Raw genomic sequence first — 13,894 nt, forward strand, 5'->3', positions numbered from 1 at the left:
TAGTCAATAAAGGCTGCACAGCTCACCTCTCCAAGCTGCACAATATTTATGACAGCAAAGACACCTCTATAGCAGCAAGCTCATGACAACCAACAAGCTCCTCATCCTTAAAGACACCATGACAACAAGCTCCTCAACATTTAATCATGACAGCCATACTACTTTCGCACCAAGGAACCTTTGCCTTCACCATGAAGAAAGACATCTTCCAAGCACACATCACTCTACTATAAATACATGTATCAACACTAAGGTACAATATCTTCTTCTACATAATTAAACCTGTTTGAACCATAACTGACTTGAGCGTCGGAGTGTCTTGCAGGTACACCCCCCATCGCGTTCCATTGAAGACCCATGGGATAAAGCGGCCCAACTACAAGATGCTCTGACCCAAGATGATTTCAGGCTGTGTAGAGAAAGATCACATGATCGGCCCAGTTGTAAAGATTTGTTCCGATCAGGTATGATAGATCTTGGTTTGTCGGTGAAGAGTATCATCATAAGGTTAAGAGGAATTATTATTCCAACATTAATGTGTCCTTATATATTCTCCCACTTTGGAATTGTACCCACAGAACAAATGACCCTTCCTATCAAATAATAGTAGCTCAATTAGTGTCAAGGAATTGTGCAGGTGGAATAAGAATATATGTTCGATCCTCCATAGTATCGTCTTTGAAAAAAGTTTAAATCCTTAATTTCGAAATCCGTCCCAAATCAAACTAGTGATGAACTAATTGAAATATCTAAAAATAAAATAAAAAATGACCCTGAAATTTTATTCCATATCACTGTTACTTTGAATACTCGCACAGTGAAATAGTATATACAAACCTAAATCTAACTCGACAAGAAGTCACTCACAGCGGAGGACATCAAAGTGCTCCAAGCAGATAATCATAGTATATTATGCATATGAAAGTTGACACATAAAATGTGGACCTAACTCCCAATTATTTTCTTTTCAATATATTTTTCACTTTATGTATCTTAATAAAAACTCACACGCAGTTTGTACAAAAAAATAAAAAAATAAAAAAATCGCACGCGGTACACTCTGCGTATTGGTTCTGAAAAAGGAGGATACAAAAAGAATATTTTTTAATTTTCTAAGTGTCCTAAACAGGTTGTTAGAATTAAAATTAAATGCACGTTTAGTAAATTTATTTAAAATATGTAAGTTTTATATTAAAATAAGCAAGTCAAAATTCATATATCTTTAACTTATCTCGTCACAGAAAAGTTTACAATAGTTAATTTGTCATAGACTCGCGCTGAATTGGTCCGTTTAAAAATAAAAGAAATTAAATTAACCCCACCCCACCCCCTCTATTTAATAACTGGACTCTTCCATGATCCATCTACCACTCCCAAATTCACATTCCTATTTTTATATCTACTTTTCTCTCTTTCTCTCTCACTGCCATGGTTCTCTCCAAGACAGTGTCTGAGACCGATGTCTCCGTCCACTCAACCTTTGCTTCACGCTATGTCAGGACTTCGCTTCCTAGGTAGAAGTCACTCGTATTAAATTTGCAATTAATTTTTTTCATATAATTTTATATTTATAAATCATGTATTAATCGTTAATTGATTAGATCATAGATAATTGTTATGAATTTTTTTTTTTATGTATTAAGTATCATTTGTGATATGGATCTATCATGTGTGATGGTGTGCATTTTAATGTTTCACAGGTTCAGGATGTCAGAGGAATCGATACCAAAGGAAGCAGCATACCAAATCATAAACGATGAGTTAATGCTGGATGGTAACCCAAGGCTGAACCTAGCATCGTTTGTGACCACTTGGATGGAACCTGAGTGTGATAAGCTCATCATGGCTTCCATTAACAAGAACTATGTTGACATGGATGAGTACCCTGTCACCACTGAGCTTCAGGTAAGTTTCAACCTTCCTTGGTTCTTTCCTTTTTTTTTGCTTGATCTACTCAAATTTATTATAAATATTAAGGAAATGATTAAAAGATATAATAAAATATTCATTCTTTAAAAAAGAACAAGACAGAAGTTGTTGGAGTAGGTTTAATGGCTTGATTAAAATAACTTTCATCTTCTTTAGCAACCTTTAGCGAAGGAGATATTTTTTTTTATGGAAATTTTTTCTTCTGGAAATATGATGATACTTTTTTTTTTTTTTTTTGAGTAAATTACGAAAAGATATTTGATAAGTCTTATAAAATATTGATGAGAATCTGAATTAAAATAATAAAATTATTCATTTTTACGTATGTGCTGATATATTATATGAGAGCAATTTTATCTCAAAATATAAAAATACATTTCCCAATTAATAGGAAAAAAACAATACCATAGTTGGAATAAGATTATTTTTTTCCAATAAACAAGAATGACAGAGAAAAAAATATCCGGAATAATTTTACAATTACTAATGCTAAATATGATAAAAAAAATACCCACCCCCAATTTTCCTCAAAAATACTCCTACCAAACACCGTGCTTAACGTTTCCCAATTTCCTCTTACGTTTATAAATGCTATTTTGTCTTTTTTGGCCTTACTTAATTTTTCAAATGACTTAATTAGCCCTGAATTAACTACAGATTCCTTCCATTTTAAGCAAGCCACATCACGTGAGCTTATTAATCAATTTGACCGGTTAATTGGATAGAAAAATATTTTTTCACATATAATAAAGACCCTTCTTGTTTTATATCACAGCATTAAATGTTAAATTATCTATATATATGTGTGCTAAAAAGAAATAAGATTAGGTTTATTTTAACTTTTTATATATTTATAATTTTTCGTACAATAGAAACTATCAATGATGTAGATAGCTAACTAAAATTCTATAATTTATTACACGCGTTATTCATTAATTTATATAAAACTTTCGACGAAAATCACGGGGTCCTAAGTCTTAACCTTCTTTTTCATCTTCTTTTAAAATCCTCCATTCAACAGTGAAGCTGTCCCAGTATTAGGTCACTTCACCTGTCATCAACAAGTTATTATCACTTTTTTATTTTTGGTTACAGTTATTGTCACTTTTGATTATTTCAATATTCGTTTCCTTATGATCACACCACACGTTGCCTATCCTAAGTCCTATCTTCTGACTTTCATGTCCTTATGAATGGAGAATTTTTACTGTTCCAAAAAAAATAAAAGTCTTCCTTTTTATTTTTCGAAAAGCATTTGTTGACAATTCATTTTACGCTATTTCATACAGTATTTATATATATTAAAGTCCATTTAAGATTATACACAAAATATTCATAAGGATCTCCTTCCACATAAGATAGTTATCTTATGTGGTAGAGAAAAAATGAGTGAGTTCCACCATTGTAAGAAAAAAGAAAAAAGTAAGGTGCAAAAATTGAAATGAGAGAAAATAAAATAAATTACCTTTTGTGAAAGGAGAGTAATATTTCCCTATTCATAAATATCCTCCTCTACTTTCCCGAAAAAATGAAAATTTATACTGTTCATCCACATGACAAAAAGTCAAAAACGTAGCAAAAGGGATGAGTTGCACAAGAATAGATGCCATCTTTTCATCTCTTTTTATTCAGACGTGGAAAATTGTTGCTCGCGAATGTATATGTACGACATCACAGATCTCAAATCTCTTTTTATAGGGCCATGTGGATTTTATTGACACATGCAGGAAGAAAATTTTCTTTTGCCTTTTATTTTCTTAAAATAAGAAAAGAAAATCATATCCATTCTGCTTTTCATGCATGAATTTTATTAATGTTGATTTTTATTTTAAAATAATTTATAAGTCTCATTTTTTAAATTTTAATTTAGTTTCAATTACTTATATTTTAAAAAAAAATTATATTTAATTTTATTGCTGTTAATTATTATTTTTAAAAATATTCATATAATAAAATAATAATTTAGTTAAATCTAATAATATTTTATTAAACTTTAAAAATATTTAATAACTTTCTTAATCTTGGTATAAACTTTTAAATAATAATTACTTTAAAATAAATAAGTTGTCTTTTTAAATACATAAAACATTTTTTTTGCTAAGGCATTGAGAATTTGAGAAAGTCTACGAAAATTTTCACTAGAATAGAGAAGAAAATTTGAGACAAAAGACACAATTATTATAGGATTTAAATCTACGATTTTTGTTTACCGAAAAAAATAATTTTTATGTATACAAAAATCTACAATTTTTTAGTTAAATAGACTAAGTGACGACATGAGTATTTATTGTTATTTATTCCGTCATGACAATGATTAAACTGAAAATATTAAATATTTTTGCTTTTTATATAACTTGAATACATATTGGTAAACTTTTTTTTTTTTTTTTTTCATTTTAGATATTCATAGCTATTGCTTATCTGTGGAAGTGGAACACTACTGTTTTCAACTAAAGGTCTCATTCATAGGGTAGCATTCAACGGTTCCGTTAAGATATCGTGAAAAGGTTTTAAAGCAGTAGGACATAGTTGCCAATAGCAAACAAACAACCTCGTCATGTCAGGCAAGAAAACACGGCATTAATGGCTCGTTTGAATGTTTGTTTTTTTCTTTCAATTTTTTAAATTAATTTTTTTTTTGAAATATTCTAATCAATTTATTATTTCGCAACTAGTTTGATTAAGAACAGATCTGGAATTAAGACTTTAAACTCATTCTAAAGATAATACGGGAGATGATCGAATATATACTCTTATCCATAGTTACTTAGTTCTTTGGCGCCAACTAAACAATCGTCATTTGATTATTTTTATAAATTAGGAAAATACATTCACTTGTGAATATACTCCCTCAAGGGTTTATAAATATAACTTGGAAAAAATGTTTCTGCAGTTAATGCAGATAAGTTATCTGCATTTATTCCTAAAACGACGTCGTTTTGGTATTGAAATCTTAAAAATTTATAATATTATAACCCTGAAATAGATTAAAATTACAAAAATACCATGATTTCCGTCCCAAAACGACGTCGTATTGGACTTACTGCAGAAAAAGCGAACCCATATAACTTATCCCATTTTTTATATGTATATAAAAAAAATTACAAAACAACTCTTACCTAAAAAAATCTTTTTAAATAAGTAATTACGGGTGTGTCACCGTTCAAGAAGCTAATTGGAAGAGTTAGTAATAGACATTATACTTCTTCAACCGATGTGCATAGGACACTTTTGGGGAACCTTAACGTATTTAATACCTATTTGCATATTTCCCCCTCTAAATTATTATATCTTAAATACATATTACATATTATTTATGTTATGTTCCCTTTGATATAAATATAAAAATAAGTAATGAGTGCACCTTCGCAGTTTTTAAACTTATTTCAGCAATTTAAAAAGGATTTTATTATTCTTACGATGCTGCAAAAGTTTTTCTCTTATGCCTAGAGAAAAAAACAAGCTTGCAGAAATGCGAGTTACGATGGGTCAGCTTGCAGATACCAAACTTACTAGCATAAGAACATTTAAAAATAAGCTAATATGTACTTTTTCTAATGTTATAGATCTTAAAATTTTATTATATCATATGAATAAGTTAATAATATTTTGGGCTTATCGTTTTTCAAAATATTTGAGATAATTTTATTTTTTTGTTACTAAATCAAAATCGTACAAAGATGAGTGACAAAGGAAGAGAGAGAAAAAAATTATAACCATTAAAAGATGAATCAATTAATATAAAAAAATAAATAAATAAACTAACATAATTTTTAAGTGAACAGTTATTCTAATATTTCATAAGTAAATTGCATTTCTACCATAAGAAAATTTCAATGCTCCAGATTAGTCCCATAGCCGGCTCAAAGAGTCGAAGCTCGTAGGGATACCGGAGGGAGCCAACTCGTCTCAAAGAGATAATTAGGGGTGAGTAACTCCAAAAAAAAAAAAAAAAAAATTTCAATGCATCGCGTGTTGGGACCACTGAATTCCGTGCTCCATTTTATTAAAAAAAGAATTTTTTTTTTCCGTTTTTTTTATATTAATAAAAATGAGCATCAAATTCGGTGATCGTATATTGAAGTTTTTCAATGCCAGCACGTTGGGGAGACTGAGACAGCATGGTGGCTGGGACTGGGAGCCTTCTTATCATTGGGACAAAATAAGGAAAGGGACTACCTTAATCAATTAGGATTTCAAGATAGAAAACAAATGGTATGGATTGGTGTGGTGTGGTCGAATTCAATCCATTAGCTTAATTTTCTGCATCCACACCAATAAGCTCTCCGTAATTCCCGCTAGAAAATAAGAATTTTAAGGATGTGCATCTTTAAAATATTTTTCTTTAATTTGAAATAAAAATAATTATAAGTAATATTTGATAAAATTGGTTAATTTTTTTATTTCAGAAAATAAACTAATAGTTTAGAAATACTAATTAACAGGAATATTTTTTTCTTTTTCATACCCAGTTATCCTATTATATATATATATATATGGAAGAAGGTTATATTTACAATCTATTTTCATTTACAACTTCTTACAATCATATTTTAACCATTGATTTCCGTCAATCAATAGTTAAGATTTTTGCAAATCAAATTTATTAGTTAATTATTAATTCACAATAAATGACAACAGTTGATTGACGGAAATCAACGGTTAAGATATGGTTGTAAGAGTTTATAAACTATTTGGGTTGTAAATATAACCCCTCCTTTTATATATATATATATAATATAGAGGTAGGATCATTTGATACCGGTGTCAAATTTGAATTTTGACACCTCATTTGAGAGTCATTAGATCAAAAAAGATCAATGGTGCCACATACTTACAAATCAGAGTCGTTGATCTTTTTTGATCTAATGGCTCTCAGATGAGGTGTCAAAATTCAAATTTGACACTGGTGTCAAATGATCCTGACTCATATATATATATATATATATATATATATATATATATATATATATAGAGAGAGAGAGAGAGAGAGAGTAGAATGTGTTATTTTTCTGAAAGAATTAAATTATATTGTCAAATATATTTTTTATTGAAAAAACTCTTTCTAAATACAGAAATAATAAAAATTATTTCTTTTGAAGAAAAATGTCAGAAAAAATATAAATGTTGTCATGCATACCATAAATCGTATAAAATCCAATAAAGACTTGACGCTTGTTTGTGTTGAAATTTAATGAATTGACGTTTAAAAAATCAATTTTAGTTATGGAATAAAATTAAATAACTTTAAAATGTAAATGTAAATATATATTTAAAAATTTTAAATTAATTTTATCCACTAAAATTCTAAAAAAATTTAGTTCTGTAAATTATTTTTATTGACAACATAATTATTTTTTTTTTTTACCCAAAATACTTTACAATAACATGTTTGACGCTGCAAAGTTGATATTGGCCTAACACTAACAGTTAAGTGACTGACAGTCTTGAACCTTCTTTTTCACTTCCGATAACTGCGTAATACAACTTTGTAGTCGTATTATGATAATTTGATAATTACAATAGTGATGACAGAGTATGCTATTTCACTAACAAAATTGTGAAAAATCCATGACTAAGAAATTGTTTTTTCATGTGTTTTTCACAGCTGCTGCAATTGTAACACAATTATTATCACAACTGAAATTATCATATTAGAGAGGGAGAGAAAAAAAAATGTATTTGAAGCATATTATGACTTTACTTATTTGGGATTCAAAAAAAAGTATTGATGTACTGTTTGTGTCTTGTATGCATACAGAATCGGTGTGTTAACATGATAGCTCATCTTTTTAATGCACCACTTCAAGAGTGTGAGACTGCAGTTGGTGTTGGCACTGTTGGTTCTTCAGAAGCCATAATGTTGGCTGGTTTGGCATTCAAAAGGAAGTGGCAGAATAGAAGGAAAAAAGAGGGAAAGCCTTATGACAATCCCAACATTGTTACTGGAGCCAATGTCCAGGTACACAAACATTTTTCTTTTTTTGTTCAAGAGGTGTGAGAGATATATAAAATCATTAAGGTATCCTCACCCAACAGTTTAAGCCTTTGGGTTGAATTGGTTCTTTACATGATATTAGAACTTCAGTGTCACGGGTTCAATTCTTACAGCCCCCACTTTCTCTTGTGGAATTTCTTAGTGTGAGTGGACATATGCATTGTCCACCCTTCAAGCCCAGTGAACTCTCGTGTGAGGGGACGTGTTAGAGAGATATAAGATAATTAAGGTAGCCTCACCCAACAGCTTAAGCTTTTGGGTTGAATTGGTTCTTTACAAATGAAAGTCTATCTAGCATTACTTGATGTCTAAGGAATCGATCATAGTTTGAATTCTGTTCATGTGAAGGTTTGCTGGGAGAAATTTGCAAGGTACTTTGAGGTGGAGTTGAAAGAGGTGAAGCTGCGTGATGGATACTATGTAATGGACCCTGAAAAGGCTGTGGAATTGGTGGATGAGAACACCATTTGTGTTGCTGCTATCCTTGGTTCCACCCTAAATGGAGAGTTTGAAGATGTCAAGCGCTTAAATGATCTCCTAATTGAAAAGAATAAGGAAACCGGGTAGATATCTCTCTTTTCTACTATGTGTGTTGCACTGATTGATTGAATGAGGCTTAAATGCTTCTTATTTTGTGCACCAAGCTGACTTGATGAGTTAACATGTGAAATTCTTTGGTAGATGGGACACTCCTATTCATGTGGATGCAGCCAGTGGTGGCTTCATTGCCCCATTTATATATCCAGAACTTGTGTGGGACTTCCGTTTACCACTAGTGAAGAGCATCAATGTTAGTGGCCACAAGTATGGTCTAGTCTATGCTGGAATTGGTTGGGTTATATGGAGAAGCAAGGAGGACTTGCCTGAGGAACTCATCTTCCACATCAATTATCTTGGAGCTGATCAACCCACCTTCACCCTCAACTTCTCCAAAGGTAAAACATAATTGAATCACTCAATTGGTCTAAGCACTACCACAACAACAAACCCAATTTTACTAAGGCACTTTCTACCATAACCATTTATTAGTTTATGTATTAGTATACTTATTTTATTCACAATATATGCAATGCAGGTTCTAGCCAAGTCATTGCTCAGTACTACCAACTAATTCGCCTTGGTTATGAGGTATTAAGACCAACCCACAAACCATTTATAATTGCACTGGTGTTACACTAATAATTCACACACTCAATTCACAAACTTGGATTGCAGGGATATAGAAATGTGATGGAAAATTGTAGGGACAACATGTTAGTACTTAAAGAGGGGCTCGAGAAAACAGGGCGCTTTGAAATTGTATCCAAAGACAATGGTGTGCCATTGGTGGCTTTCTCATTGAAGGACCACACTCACTATGATGAATTCCAAATCTCTGACTTGCTGAGGCGCTTTGGGTGGATAGTGCCAGCTTACACCATGCCTCCAGATGCTCAACATGTGACTGTGCTTCGTGTTGTCATCAGGGAGGACTTCTCAAGGACCCTTGCAGAGCGTCTTGTGGTTGATGTGGAGAAGGTGCTGCATGAGCTTGATTCACTTCCAGCTAGGGTGATGAGTAGCACCAGTGTAACTGTTAGTGGAGAAGAAGCTGTGAACAATAATGGCAAGGTAGTGGTTGTGAAAAAGAGTGCTCTGGAGACACAAAGGGAAATCACTGCGGTTTGGAAGAAGTTTGTGTTGGAGAGGAAGAAGCTGAATGACAAGATGAATGGTGTTTGTTAAGAGTCAGCTTGCAATGGAACAAGGGTGTGTTGTGTTGTGTCTCTGTCTCTGCCTTAATAGTTTTTGATATATGATTGGGGCTGTGAGTACATTTGATTGAGTCAACCCATTTCTCTGCTTCAGTTGTTGAATTATTAGAGTTAAAACCAAATCGTGTTTTCATCTATATAAGTATGGTTTGCTTTATTTTCTGAAGACTAATTATACCTATCTTCCCTACAATTTGTTCATTTTAAATTATGCTTTATCTTTTCTTAATTTTATAAAAGTTTAGGTGTGGTTAAATACTTATCCTATCTCCAACCTCTTTCAGAATTTTTTTTTGTTGAGATTACAAATAACACCATCAAGAAGATTCACATCAGCTAGCGAGAATACAAGTATGACACTTAACCAATTGTGTCCACCTTGGTTGACAATTATATTGATCTCTCCCGTGTTTATAAAACCAACCAATAGACCCATTTGTAATAGATTTATTAAAATCGACCATGCCTGTTGAAATGGCCAATAAGCCCAACCAACCCAAAAGATAGTGCTTAACCAAAAGTGTTAGCCCGTTTTAGATCTCTAATTTGTTGTTGAATATAATTCTAGGACCACAAAAACACCAATGCTTTTGGACATTGAAGCCATGTGGTCTAAGTAGGAGCAAAGCTGATGCATGATGTTCCTAAGTACATTTACATAGTGGAGATAAAAAATTAGATGATGGTTCCTCACTCTAGATTGTTATGTGTAAGCATCAGGAGTTCAGACTCACGAAACTGAGAATACCTGGGCTAGGAATACGAGAAGTTTCCCCAGCAGGTGTTAGATATAGCGTTTTCTACTATTTTCTTGTGCAGTGGCAAAAATATAATCAACTATGCATGTGCCATCAGGCACATAGGGGGCCAAAAATGTTATTAAACACATATCAGTCCTCTCATAAAATTCTAAAGATGCTTTTAGCAAATTAGCAAAATGATAAAGAAAAATTTTGTACCATAGTTTTATGAGTTTAAAGTTTTTAAAATTAATTTAGGTAACTTTATATAATATTTACCAAAATGCACACAAAAAAGTATGTAGGCCCATGTTTTCATTTTTTCTCTCTTTTTTTCACATAAGTCCACATGGACCCCACATACCTTTTTATGTATATTTTGATAAACATTAGATAAAGTTATTTAAAGTAACTTTAGAAACTTTAATCCCTAATTTTATACTAAAAACTAGCACCACTTAATATACACCAAAACAGAAAAGGGGAAAAAATGCCATTTTTTATAAGTGGAAGGTACAAAACCTGTATTGCCGAAGAAAAAGAGAAGGCTTCACAGAAATTGCTATCTTTTTTTTTGGCATGGTATAGGTCATATCAAATTGTCCAAAAAAGAGCTTGTTTTGCATCAGTTAGTTAATTTCAACTCGCTCTATACCACTGGACACAAATTAGAACTGGAACATTGAAATTTGCAAAGTTCTAAGACTTTCCCCAGATTGCCCATAACACTCAACAACAGCATCTTGCATTTATCCGCACCAAGCTACAGTTGTTTTGTAAAAAAATGTACACCAGCAATCTGCCATAAATTATGAAAACTAGAGGCAAAATTACATATACCCCAAAATTTCTTTCCTTTCTCAAGGCCTTTAATTGCATGTTATTGGCATTTACATACATGAACAAAAGAATACATATCTCTCTCTATCTACATTTTGAGTCAATAATTAAAAATGACATGATCCCAGCCACATATTTCCATCAGACAATATCTCTATCATTGAAGCTGTTCTCTCCTGAGGAGGTGGAGATGGTGATTCTACCATTACAATCAGATTCACTATCTTGCAAGCTCATTAAGAGGTGGGAAGTACTATAACTAGTAGATGGCTTGGTTCTAGGGACAATTGGCACTTCTGCCTCACCCAGCAGCATCTGAATAACACCCCTCATAGTAGGTCTTGCCATTGAATCAGGGTGTGAGCAAGCTAGCCCAACCAAGAGTACTCTCCTCATCTCCCCTTCCTCAAACTCACCCTCAAGCCTTGGATCAGCAGCCATTAGCAACTTCCCTTCCTGGTGCAAACTCCAAACCCATTCTACCAAATTGCGGCTAACCTCAACCACATTGGCATCTTTCTCTATAGGTCTTCTCCCACTTGCCACCTCAAGAACCACAGCACCATAACTGAACACATCAGTTTTCTCAGTGGCTCTACCTGTAAGGACATACTCAGGCGCCAGGTACCCCATTGTCCCGGCAGCCACCGTGGCATCAGGAGACTTGTCATGCTCCGTTTGCCTCGCTAAACCAAAATCACCTAGCCGGGCATTGAACCCTTCATCTAACATTATGTTACTAGTCTTAATGTCCCTGTGAATTACCTGATTCTCACACTCATGATGCAAATAGGCCAAAACAGATGCAACACCTAACAAAATTTTGCGCCTTTGAGGCCATGATAAAGGCATTCTAGCCTCATACAAAGCCTTATCTAAACTCCCATTAGGCATTAAGTCATACACCAACAAAATCTCACCTTTCTCATGGCACCAACCTTGAAGGCGAACAAGGTTTCGATGCCTAAGACTTCCAATTATGGACAATTCAGATATAAACTCATTCTTACCCTGACCACTATGGCTACACCTCTTCACCGCAACAATGTCACCATTCTCTGGGAATACACCCTTATAAACCGTCCCAAACGCACCGTGACCAATTATCCTATTAGCACTGAAGCACTTGGTGGCCAATTTAAGCTCCTTGTAGGTGAACTCTTTAGGCATTCTGATTATCCCCGACTCAAACGAATCAAATCTCTTCACATGCTTAACCTTCTTAGAGTACATCCAAATCAATGCACCAACAAACACAGCCATAACAAAAGCACCAGCAGTTACAACCCCAGCAACAGCTTCCATACCTTGCTTACATAACCCACTGTGGCATGAAGATTTACTCTCTTTTTCAGGAGCCAATGAAGGTGATGGTGAAGTGGCATTTGGGTTGGGAGGTATCGGCGGAGGCAGCGCCGCCGCCGTGGAATCAAAGGTGGAGTTAAAACTCCACCACTCAACATTGTGAACCTCTGTGCTACCCTGTGTAGACCCAGAGAAACCCACGAACATCCATTCATTCACGTACTCACCCACATCAAGATCCAACTTCAAAATCGGATCTTTAGGCTTCACATTCGAGTACGAAACCCACACGCAAAACCCTTTGGTGGTTCCATCGAACTCGATCCACGCGTTCACCGAGTCACCGCTTTTCAAATCGATTGCGAGGGTTCCCAAGTCACCAACCTGCGTTGAAACCACGCTGTTAAGGTCCAACCCAACATGGTTACCGTTAATGTCGTTGAACTCCACGTCCATGAGAGTATCGAACTCAACTGCGAGGAACCCGCCGCCGCCGCCCAGGCCGAGGTACCCTCCGGGGTCTCCGACGGCGTCATCGACCGGAGATATTACGAAGGCGAGTCCGCCGCCGACGGAGGAAGGGTTGAGGTTGGTGACGGAGAAGGAGAAGGAGGTGGCGAAGCTCGCCGGAATGGGGGTTCCGGGTTGCCGGAATCTGATGGGTTTGGAGTAAAGGGCTCTGCCGGAGGCGGAGTTGGGGACGGCGGGTTCGCCGGTGAGGCTGACGGAGTTTTTGTTGATGTGGGCATCGCCGAGAAGCTTGAGGGTGCTCAGTGTTATGGTGTTAAAGTCGAATTGGGTAGCGAAGATTGTTGTAGCATTGTTGAGAAAGCATAGTATTAGGAAGAAGAAGAAGATGATGACATTGGAAACGGAAAGAAGTTTTGGCATTGGTGAATTGTTATGGTAAAGGGGCATTGGAAAAAATGGTGATTATTCTGATTTCGGCGATTCCGAGGAAACAGTGAAAGTGAAAGAAGGAAAAAAGGTTTTTTTAAGGTTTTTTTTCAGTTTCACCTTCACGCTTGGTTATGAGTTTTGTGTTTTAATGGTTTTGTTTTGTTTGGGAGAACAACAAGCATGGCAGAGAATTTCCGAGGGAGAGTGGTGAGTGGAGCAGAGAGGTGGGTAGCACCGATGTGTGTACACTTTCTCTCACTCTCATAACGGTTCTTTGTTTCATCGTCAAAGAGAACGGGACAATTCATATCTATACTATACATAATAACTTTTATGATTAAAAAATTCATGTATGAATTTGGTGATAAAAATGATTAATTATTAGATACGATTGGCTTATTTAAGTAGGATTATTAAAATAATAATAA

General features: G+C 34.2%; 2 protein-coding genes across 3 annotated transcripts; one reads left to right on the forward strand and one right to left on the reverse strand.

Moving 5' to 3' along the window:
- The first annotated feature begins 1,373 nt into the window (after window positions 1-1,373).
- On the forward strand, window positions 1,374-9,901 carry LOC133300613 (glutamate decarboxylase 1-like). 2 transcript variants are annotated; one of them, XM_061500193.1, is made up of 8 exons: window positions 1,374-1,514; window positions 1,701-1,905; window positions 7,691-7,891; window positions 8,276-8,490; window positions 8,609-8,862; window positions 9,003-9,055; window positions 9,143-9,494; window positions 9,543-9,901. In XM_061500193.1, the coding sequence occupies exons 1-8, from the start codon at window positions 1,429-1,431 to the stop codon at window positions 9,650-9,652; spliced, it is 1,476 nt and encodes a 491-aa protein (XP_061356177.1). In that variant the 5' UTR covers window positions 1,374-1,428; the 3' UTR covers window positions 9,653-9,901. The 2 variants fall into 2 exon arrangements, with proteins under 2 accessions (XP_061356177.1, XP_061356176.1); XM_061500192.1 differs by having other exon boundaries at window positions 9,143-9,897.
- Window positions 9,902-11,255: 1,354 nt separating this feature from the next.
- LOC133300624 (L-type lectin-domain containing receptor kinase VIII.1-like) lies at window positions 11,256-13,464 on the reverse strand. The gene has a single exon (XM_061500206.1). It carries the CDS (start codon window positions 13,455-13,457, stop codon window positions 11,403-11,405), a length of 2,055 nt encoding a protein of 684 aa, XP_061356190.1. The 5' UTR covers window positions 13,458-13,464; the 3' UTR covers window positions 11,256-11,402.
- Window positions 13,465-13,894: the final 430 nt, after the last annotated feature.

The sequence above is a fragment of the Gastrolobium bilobum genome, unplaced genomic scaffold (genome assembly GCF_033153095.1).
Source record: "Gastrolobium bilobum isolate Gb01-03AN ecotype WA unplaced genomic scaffold, APGP_CSIRO_Gbil_v1 utg34045, whole genome shotgun sequence".
Classification (NCBI taxonomy): domain Eukaryota; kingdom Viridiplantae; phylum Streptophyta; class Magnoliopsida; order Fabales; family Fabaceae; genus Gastrolobium; species Gastrolobium bilobum.

Bases quoted from the DNA above. Each gene is read 5' to 3' on its own strand.
- LOC133300624 (XM_061500206.1), bottom strand. From the start codon at position 13,457: ATGCCAAAACTTCTTTCCGTTTCCAATGTCATCATCTTCTTCTTCTTC.
- LOC133300613 (XM_061500192.1), top strand. From the start codon at position 1,429: ATGGTTCTCTCCAAGACAGTGTCTGAGACCGATGTCTCCGTCCACTCA. The intron at 8,491-8,608 runs GTAGATATCTCT...ATTCTTTGGTAG, and splicing joins GAAAAGAATAAGGAAACCGG to ATGGGACACTCCTATTCATG. The intron at 8,863-9,002 runs GTAAAACATAAT...TATGCAATGCAG, and splicing joins CACCCTCAACTTCTCCAAAG to GTTCTAGCCAAGTCATTGCT.